Source organism: Quercus suber, unplaced genomic scaffold (assembly GCF_002906115.3).
Source record: "Quercus suber isolate HL8 unplaced genomic scaffold, Cork oak 2.0 scaffold_1037, whole genome shotgun sequence".
NCBI classification, from domain to species: Eukaryota; Viridiplantae; Streptophyta; class Magnoliopsida; order Fagales; family Fagaceae; genus Quercus; species Quercus suber.
This window is the reverse complement of record NW_027070448.1, coordinates 1,466-10,995: the sequence shown is the minus strand read 5'-3', so window position 1 is coordinate 10,995 and position 9,530 is coordinate 1,466. Positions and strand designations below refer to the sequence as shown.

General features: G+C 37.8%; 2 protein-coding genes across 2 annotated transcripts; one reads left to right on the top strand and one right to left on the bottom strand.

Moving 5' to 3' along the window:
* Positions 1–131: 131 nt before the first annotated feature.
* Positions 132–6,555, top strand: LOC111997226 (ISWI chromatin-remodeling complex ATPase CHR11; the record flags this gene model as incomplete). Its single annotated transcript, XM_065769038.1, is given in 21 exon segments — positions 132–229; positions 432–611; positions 700–921; positions 1,607–1,741; positions 1,891–2,173; positions 2,265–2,338; positions 2,526–2,746; positions 2,871–2,958; positions 3,050–3,143; positions 3,246–3,434; positions 3,554–3,585; positions 3,712–3,788; positions 3,877–3,966; positions 4,068–4,137; positions 4,254–4,308; positions 4,409–4,467; positions 4,547–4,712; positions 5,331–5,509; positions 5,625–5,840; positions 6,043–6,141; positions 6,253–6,555. Coding segments are annotated over 21 exon segments (2,645 nt in total), but the record flags the coding sequence as incomplete, so codon positions are not given.
* Positions 6,556–7,343: 788 nt separating this feature from the next.
* Positions 7,344–9,100, bottom strand: LOC111997227 (serine/threonine-protein kinase PBL27; the record flags this gene model as incomplete). Its single annotated transcript, XM_065769039.1, is given in 2 exon segments — positions 7,344–8,557; positions 8,709–9,100. Coding segments are annotated over 2 exon segments (1,010 nt in total), but the record flags the coding sequence as incomplete, so codon positions are not given.
* Positions 9,101–9,530: the final 430 nt, after the last annotated feature.

Sequence of the window (9,530 nt, the reverse complement as noted above, 5' to 3'; positions counted from 1 at the left end):
TTTTTTTTTTTTTTTTAGATATATTCATCTGTTGTAAGGACTTCTCCTGCCTATGATTATTATTTTTTCAAGTGCCAGTGTAGTTCAAATTTAGTGCTGATTTTTCTTTATCTACTTATTCTTTTCTTCAGGTATTCAAGGGAAGATGAGGGACTACCAACTTGCTGGGTTAAACTGGCTTATACGACTATATGAGAATGGTATAAATGGAATCCTTGCGGATGAAATGGTATGCATTTAATTGTATATTTTAGAATCTATCCTTGTTTGACATGATGCCATTATTGGCTAATATCCTTTTTGAGTCTTGGTCTTCCAAGCTGTGTTGTGTCACAAATGATCTTTTATGACCATGTTCTGGTGTATAATTGACCCAAAGGATGGCTTTTTAATGATATACATAGTGATGAGTTGTTGATTTTTCCATCTAGGGGCTCGGTAAAACGTTGCAAACCATCTCCTTATTGGGCTATTTGCACGAGTTCAGGGGAATTACTGGCCCTCATATGGTAGTTGCTCCAAAATCTACTCTTGGAAACTGGATGAATGAGATTCGACGTTTCTGCCCAACTTTGCGGGCTGTAAAATTTCTTGGAAATCCTGATGAAAGAGTGAGTCATTTTATCCCTACTTGAATGAGTGAACTGTAGTTACCAGATCATCTTTTTGCTTAGTAATTTGTCTTTATTTTTTTGGCAGAAACACATACGAGAAGATTTACTGGTTGCTGGCAAGTTTGATGTCTGTGTCACAAGTTTTGAAATGGCAATCAAAGAGAAGTCCTCCTTACGTCGCTTTAGCTGGCGCTATATCATCATTGATGAAGCCCATCGGATCAAGAATGAGAATTCCCTCCTTTCAAAAACAATGAGGCTTTATAATACCAACTATCGCCTTCTCATCACGGGCACACCGCTTCAGGTATAAATTGTAATTTCATTGGCATGTTGTGGATTGTTGAAAACTTGACATATTAGAAATTGCGGATCCGTGCATGTTGAACTTGTGGATAAATCTTGAAAATAGGCAGGGTTGTGTTGTTGGTAATGATGCAGATTTAAGGCAAATGGTCACTCTATAAATGTACGCAATATCTTCTATGTGAAATTATGCTGAAGGTTAACATTACATTTAGTATATAATTAACATGGAAGTGTTCAGGTTCTGCAACCATGGCATTTCATAGTCTTAACTTTCACAATTACAAAATTTTAGGTTATAGAGAATATTAATACAAATTTTCCATGAGAATTTTTGGAGGTCAATGTGATGGAAGGAAAAGATCCAATGAACAGGGCTTTATTTTGTTGTGTATCTTTTGTGATTGTCTCTAAGTCTAGATTCTTATTCATTGTAATTATAGATTTTTTTTTTATTGTAAAATGTATCTTTGTGTTGGGCTTTATTTTTGTTAATTTATCCTGCCCCATGTATGCCTTAACTTGGTTCTGACAGTGTCATGGTTATTTTATGCTCTGAATTTTAGTTGCTTTCAATATCTTTTGGGAGTTAGTGTTCTGTTTCTTTTCAGAGTGATCATTTGTTGTTATTTTCTGGGACACTAATTTCTTTAGTCTAAATGCAATGTTGTTTTCTCGTTGTGTAGAACAATCTCCATGAACTCTGGTCCCTTCTCAACTTTCTTCTGCCTGAGATATTTAGTTCTGCTGAAACTTTTGACGAATGGTTCCAAATTTCTGGTGAAAATGATCAGCAAGAAGTTGTCCAGCAGCTTCATAAGGTAGGTTAAAAACTTCTGTTAGGGAGTGTGTTTTATGTTATGTTTTCTATCCCCCCCCCCCCCCCCCCCCCGCGCGCGCGCTCTCTCTCTGCCCCTCAAACGTGTCTTTTAAGCTGATGACATAGCCTTTTGTTTTCTTCATTTAAAAGGTCCTCCGTCCTTTTCTCCTCCGAAGGTTGAAGTCAGATGTGGAGAAAGGTTTGCCTCCAAAGAAGGAAACAATTCTCAAAGTCGGCATGTCACAAATGCAGAAACACTTTTATAGGGCTTTACTGCAGAAAGATCTCGAAGTTGTCAATGCTGGTGGAGAACGTAAGCGTCTTCTGAATATAGCAATGCAGCTGCGTAAATGCTGTAATCACCCATATCTTTTTCAAGGTGCTGAACCTGGCCCTCCATATTCTACGGGAGATCATCTTATTACAAATGCTGGTATGCTATATGTTCCACATGATTTTGGGTTTCTAGGGTTTTTACATTGACAAATGATTAAACCTAATGGACAATCAATTTTCATTTGCAGGTAAAATGGTTCTATTGGATAAGTTGCTTCCGAAGCTGAAAGAGCGTGATTCTAGGGTCCTGATATTTTCACAGGTAATTTTTCTTTAAAATTATTCTAATAATTATGTTGTTGGTGACTATGGTTGGCTTAATGGTTTTATTTGCAACAGATTCCTGTTTGGTAATGGATACATGCTGATATGCAGTGTTATTTTTTATGTATTGTATTTTTTATTCTTCCTGTCTGATTGTGTGGTTGGTATTTGTTTTTATAATTCAGATGACGAGGCTGCTGGACATTCTTGAAGATTATTTAATGTTTCGTGGATACCTATATTGCCGGATTGATGGGAATACTGGTGGAGAAGATCGTGATGCTTCCATTGATTCTTTTAATAAGCCAGGGAGTGAGAAATTTGTTTTCTTGTTATCAACTAGAGCTGGAGGCCTTGGTATTAATCTTGCTACAGCAGATGTTGTCATTCTTTATGATAGTGACTGGTGAGCATCTATCTTTATTTATTTATTTTTTTTGTGGAAGTTACTGTGGTGTGTATGTGCATTCCTTTTTTCTCTCTTGTTTTGCTGTTTTTGGTAGTTTTGTTGATGTTTGTGGTTTTCTCAGGAATCCCCAAGTTGATCTGCAAGCACAGGACCGTGCTCATAGGATTGGTCAAAAGAAAGAAGTTCAAGTTTTCCGGTTCTGCACAGAGGTTTGGATTTGTGTTTTTTTAAATAACATATTAGAAGCTAGATGTAATCATTTTTAATCATCTTTGTGATTGTAAATGATTTATGGAACAGTATACTATTGAGGAAAAAGTTATTGAGAGGGCTTATAAAAAGCTAGCACTTGATGCTTTGGTGATCCAGCAAGGACGATTAGCAGAGCAGAAGAGTAAGCATTTTTCACGTTAAAAGATTTTCCTTTGTGTCCTTTTCTTTGGGGATAAATATTTGTATTAAAAATTATACACTCATGCATTTATCTTCCTTGCAGCTGTTAATAAAGATGAACTACTACAGATGGTGAGGTTTGGTGCTGAAATGGTTTTCAGTTCCAAGGATAGTACAATTACAGATGAGGACATTGATAGAATAATTGCAAAAGGAGAAGAGGCGACTGCTGAGCTTGATGCCAAGATGAAGAAATTTACGGAAGATGCAATCAAATTTAAAATGGATGACAGTACGTATATTTGTTTTCTAGAGTTTTTGCCTATAAATAGATACTTGTATATTTTTTGCTTTGCAATGATGATATAATTTTAAAATGTCTAGTGCTGATATTGTTGTGGTTTTGTGCAGCTGCTGAATTGTATGACTTTGATGATGAGAAGGTAAAGACAATTCTGTTATGTTTTGTTCATCAACCAATATACGTTCTTCAATTTGTACTTTGCTTGGTGTTGCTTAAGGCTCACTTTCGTAACTTACTGCTGTCCATGCCTTTTGTTGTGGTGAAGGACGAGAACAAGGTCGATTTTAAGAAACTTGTTAGTGATAACTGGATTGAACCACCAAAGAGAGAGCGGAAACGAAAGTAATAGCATTTTTTTGTTTTTTATTTTTATTTTTAATGCATTTTAATGATTTTCATTCATTATATGAAATGATTTTCCCCCCTGTAGTTACTCAGAATCTGAATACTTTAAGCAAACAATGCGCCAAGGTGGTCCGGCAAAACCGAAAGAGCCTCGGATTCCTCGGATGCCTCAATTGTAAGCACCTATTGAAACTCGTGTCAAAACTACTGCTGTGTTCTCACCTGCTATGAAACCTATTTATTTGTTTATTTATCCTTTTCTTCTGTTGCTGGCAGGCATGATTTCCAGTTCTTTAACACTCAAAGGCTGAGTGAGCTGTATGAAAAGGAAGTGCGCTATCTGATGGTGGGTATCATTGGGCTCCTGCATATATGCTTTCTGCTTTGATAAAAGCCTAGTACATAATTGTTTGAAAGTTTAGTGTTTATGCATGATTTATTTACTATTTGACAATATTTCAGCAAACACATCAAAAGAATCAGCTGAAAGACACAATAGAAGTGGATGAACCTGAAGGTATTTGGGTATCTTCCATATGAATTGCATCTACCTGACTCTTTATAATCTTATTCCTTTTGCATTAAATCCTTCTCTAACTGGGTGTTAAAACATTTAGATGTAGGAGACCCATTGACTGCTGAAGAGCTCGAAGAAAAGGAGCGGCTATTAGAAGATGTGAGTGAGTGGATTATATGTGACAGAAAAGATTTATGCTGGTTACCTCTTTCTAAGCTTGGCTATTGGTGCATTTCAGGGATTTTCTTCATGGAGTAGAAGAGATTTCAATACTTTCATCAGGGCTTGTGAGAAGTATGGCCGAAACGACATAAAAAGTATTGCTTCTGAAATGGAAGGGAAAACGGAGGAGGAAGTTGAAAGATATGCAAAGGTCTTTAAAGAAAGATACAAAGAGTTAAATGGTGAGTAATATTCAATTTTACACCACTGTCACTTTAAGTTAAAATAAATTCTAATGGGAAGCAAATGTAAACTTCAATTATTGAGATATGTACATAAAGTTCTCGTATTGGGTTTTGGTAACATCTGTTGGCTTGAACTTCAACCTCTTTGACCTTTGATCACATGGCATTTGTTGCTGTTCTCCAGTCCCCTAGTACATGCAAAAATAATCCATAAAATTGTGTGTTTTTGTTTTGGTTTTGTATTTTGTTTTTGGTTCTGTTTTTGTTTTCTTCTGTTTGGCTAAGGGGAAGAGGTTGTCTTAACTGGGTTGTTGAGCCATCTGTTATTGAAAGAGATGAGCCACATTAGTGCCTGGTTTTGAGCTAAACTGCAGCACTGCTTGGTTGGTTCAGCTTCTTGAGTTGGTCTTCATTGGTTTTTTTTTTTTTTTTTTGGTTATAAGGAAACATAATATTTGTGGTTGAACCTGATACAGATTGCAGTTGTTTCTGTACTTTGGTTAAGCTCTGTGAAAAGTGGTTGATATGGTAGAACTATTTACTGTCGATTTCATGATCTCATTAAAACTTTGGTAGCATTGGATCTAATTGTTTTCTCTAAAATGATTCCTCCAGATTATGATAGGATCATTAAGAATATCGAAAGGGGGGAGGCTAGAATTTCGCGGAAGGATGAGATCATGAAAGCTATTGGGAAGAAGTTGGACCGGTACAAGAATCCATGGCTGGAACTCAAGATTCAGTATGGTCAGAACAAAGGGAAGTTGTACAATGAAGAATGTGATCGTTTCATGGTGTGCTTTCTTTGCAGAGTCTCTTCTTCCTCCACTCCCTTCCCTGTGTGAACTTTGGTGTATAGGTTCAAGGTTCAATTATTTAAACACATTTTTTGCCTGCCACAATATGCAGATATGCATGGTTCACAAACTTGGGTATGGGAACTGGGATGAGTTGAAGGCTGCATTTCGCACGTCACCCTTGTTTCGTTTTGATTGGTTTGTAAAGTCTCGCACAACTCAAGAACTTGCAAGGAGGTGTGATACACTAATTCGGTTGGTGGAGAAGGAAAACCAAGAGTACGACGAGAGGGAGAGACAAGCTCGTAAAGAGAAGAAGCTTGCCAAGGTTCAATTTGTTCCTGCCCAAACTTCTTAAAACACCATTATGCACATTCTTCTTAACTAGTTTCTGTCACACATTGGCTTCACCCACCTCACTGTCGTGCATTTCTTCATATAAATCTTCCATTTATTTGATCAAGCCAATCTACATCCATTGGAATTTCTACATTTCACTACATCTCATACTTTGATAATGTATGTTTCAGAATCTGACACCATCAAAGCGAGCCCTGGCTAGGCAGACTGAGAGTCCCTCTTCCTTAAAGAAGCGGAAGCAATTGACCATGGATGACTATGTGACTTCAGTATGTTACTGTCTTTGCATTACTAAATTTGTCATGATTTTTGCTTTCTATTCATGTGGTAGTTACCAGCCATGGATTTACTGAAAGCTAATTTTGTTCTTTTTGTTGCAGGGAAAGCGTAGGAAATGATATTGAAATATAAAATTAAGAAATTTTTTGGGGGATGAACCCCCCCTTTAAATTACGGTGTAGCAGTAGTGTGGGCAAGGAGTGGGCTCTAGTTTGCGCACTAGTTTGTTATATCCCCTTGTTTTTGGATCAGGCTTCAGAATTCATCATCTCACTGATGGAATTGGTAATATATTAGATCTGAAGAGTTTTGGAATTTGTATAAATGAAACTACTCCAGTATTTTGTTCCTTCTAGTTGATTTTAGCTGGTCATCTAATGAAATATACTGTATTAGCTGCTTAAGGCTATCCCCCCAATTTTTCTTTTTGTTTGTGGCTGCTGGGATTTGAGGGCATTTGGGTGGTCGAGGGTCCCAAATTGCAGCCCTTGTCTCCTGAAAAGTTTACAAGCACCCAAAGTCAAATCCAACTCCTGGAACCAACCAGCAATAAAGTGCCTACTCTCAACTGCTTTCCAGGAATTTGACCAATCTATCAAATTATAGAAGTTTAAATCAGATGAGAAAAAAACACTGCTTCAAGTTCCAGGTACGGTCGCCATGCCACCAATGGCACATGCAACAGCTTCTGACATTTTGATTCAAATGGTTTTCAAAATAAAATTATTGAAGCACGTCATCCATATTCACATCGTTAGGGTACTCATTATTTCACGTTAGTAACAGGATCTTTTCTTAAGCTATTCCTACCGTACATTAGCCGTAGTAGTCTCTCCTCTAGTGAGTTCTTTCTATGGGGTGGACACAACAAAATCTCTCCATTTCATATGATCTGCCATATTTCGAGATCTACCGTAACTCAGAACAAGGGTAACGTTATGAGATTTTGTTGTAAGCCTTTCAGTCTATAGGTTGCATCACTCCTACGATACGAGGTTGATGCATTCTATTTTCCAGGTTTCAGTATTGGGCCGGATAAGTAAGGTGATCCAAAGGCAACCTCTAGTTACTAACTGTCAAAAGAGGATTCCAATTGAATTCCATGACATAACATGGCAGCTCAACTGGTTCTCTGAAATGTTTGGTATTCAACAAAGTTGACAGGTTACAGAACCGCATATCAGCTTTGAACTGCGTTCTCAACAATGGCATTTTCACTATTTTAAATTTTTAATTCCATTCAAGAGAGAGATCATTACATGAGAGCAATATGATCAAACCTCTGTATAAGCCGAAAACATAACTCAAATCCATATACCTATGAAAGTACAAGATGTAACTGACACCCACACCAAACCCACTAAGTTTCCCCACGTACAGACAATATAATATGGGGACAAAAATTAGACATCTTCATGGCTCTCTGTAACAGACTCCTGAAATTCCTAGATACATAGATGAACATGTTGCAGGCAACATTATGCTGAGGGGTTACATCTAAATGCCCCATATCACAACAGCAACCCTCTCCCCTGTTCCATGTAACTGTGATTCCTTTCATTACCACATAATTACGCATCATTCAGTTTCTGTACTCAACAACAAGAATGATATAAGACAAGCAACAGTCAAGGTTGGATACAAGACCCCCTTTATTTCCTGGGTGGACATGGAAACCAAGAAATTAAAGGATGATTCATCTTGCACATTCTCTTTCTTATGATTACTCCCAATGCAACATTTCCTCCCTAGAAGACTCATGTAAAATGACTTGGAGCTTTAGTGTATTTACTCATATGTACCATCGAAGCTACCCATCGCGTTTGCCCGCTTCTTCTCTCTCCAATTCTCACCCCATACTTTTGCCTCTGCCACAGCACGTTCTCTATCTAAATCACGATTCCTTGGTGTTTCCCTTGCTCTCCCAGTACCTACGGGGCTATCTCTCTGAGATTCATGTCGCTCTAACTCATCCAAACCCAATTTTCTCCCAGAACCACCACCGGTTTCAATCCTGGCTAATGCTGTGCCAGTACTCGATTCCCTTGCATCTCTCTTCCTGAAATCAGGTGAATTTTTATGAGTAGAAGGGGAACCAAGCCGCCCACGCTCATCTGGGCTATCCAACCCATCTGCCATGCCCCTCCTTTCATCCCTGCTCCTAGGAGTAGATGGACCAACTCTGTTATTTGCTGCAGCGGCTGCAATTGGGTCATATGTTTGGGAGGCTAAATATGTGAGAGCAGTGACAACATCCCCTATTAGAGGCCTAGTAGCAGCTTGTTCCTGCAAACACATGGCTGCAACTGCAAGAGCTTGGTAGAGTCCTCGCATCGGATAACGACCTTTCAGTAGTGGATCAGCCATTTTGGGAAATTTTCTACGATCCTTGAAAAGTGGTCGTGCCTACAAATACCACATACCACATGATTTTTTAATTTTTAAAAGGAAAGAAAAGAAAGAGAACTTAATTTTATTCAATTCAATGAATCATTAAAAAACCATTATTCATTGATGTAATCTTAAAAGTCTTTCAAATTGACAAAAAAGTACTTACCCAAGCAACAAGATTATGCTCTCCAGGAGCTCGTGTATTATCAATTGCCTTGCGCCCTGTTATAAGTTCAAGGAAGACAACTCCAAAACTATAGACATCAGACTTTAGAGTGAGTTGACCAGTCATAGCATATTCTGGAGCACAATACCCATATGTCCCCATGACACGTGTGGACACATGAGTCTTATCACCAACAGGACCTAGTTTTGCAAGTCCAAAATCCGATAGCTTAGGGTGAAATCCCTCATCAAGAAGGATGTTGGATGATTTTAAGTCTCTGTATATGACAGGAGGATTTGCTTTATCATGCAAATATTCCAACCCCTTAGCTGCACCTGCCGCAATCTTCATCCTTGTATTCCAGTCCAGGGGCTCCTTGTCCGGTGGAAGATCTAAAAATCAAATTTGAAAAAAAAAATATATATAATAAGGGTAGTTTGCAGAAATTTTAGATATGTAATTTGAATTTGAGCCTGGTATATAAGTATTGAAGGAAAGTAAAGTGAACAATAGTCACCAACTCACTGAAGAAAAAAGCACAGTTTGTGCAGCTCTTGTGGAACTCTAAAGCATTCAAGTGGTAGTCATGAAATGAAGTATCATTCAACATTAGTGGTATAAGTTTTGATTCTAAAAAACTAGACTATCATGAGTGGAAAGAAATCATTACAACTTAGCCTACAGGTATTTAAAAGTATCTCAATTACATACTATTCCCCCACCCGCTTTTGTCAAAACCATTTCAGTGTCAGAGACATGGGTGGAATTGTTAGATTTCATTATCTAAAAAACAATGAAGCAAAGACATAAGAGTGGATTTGT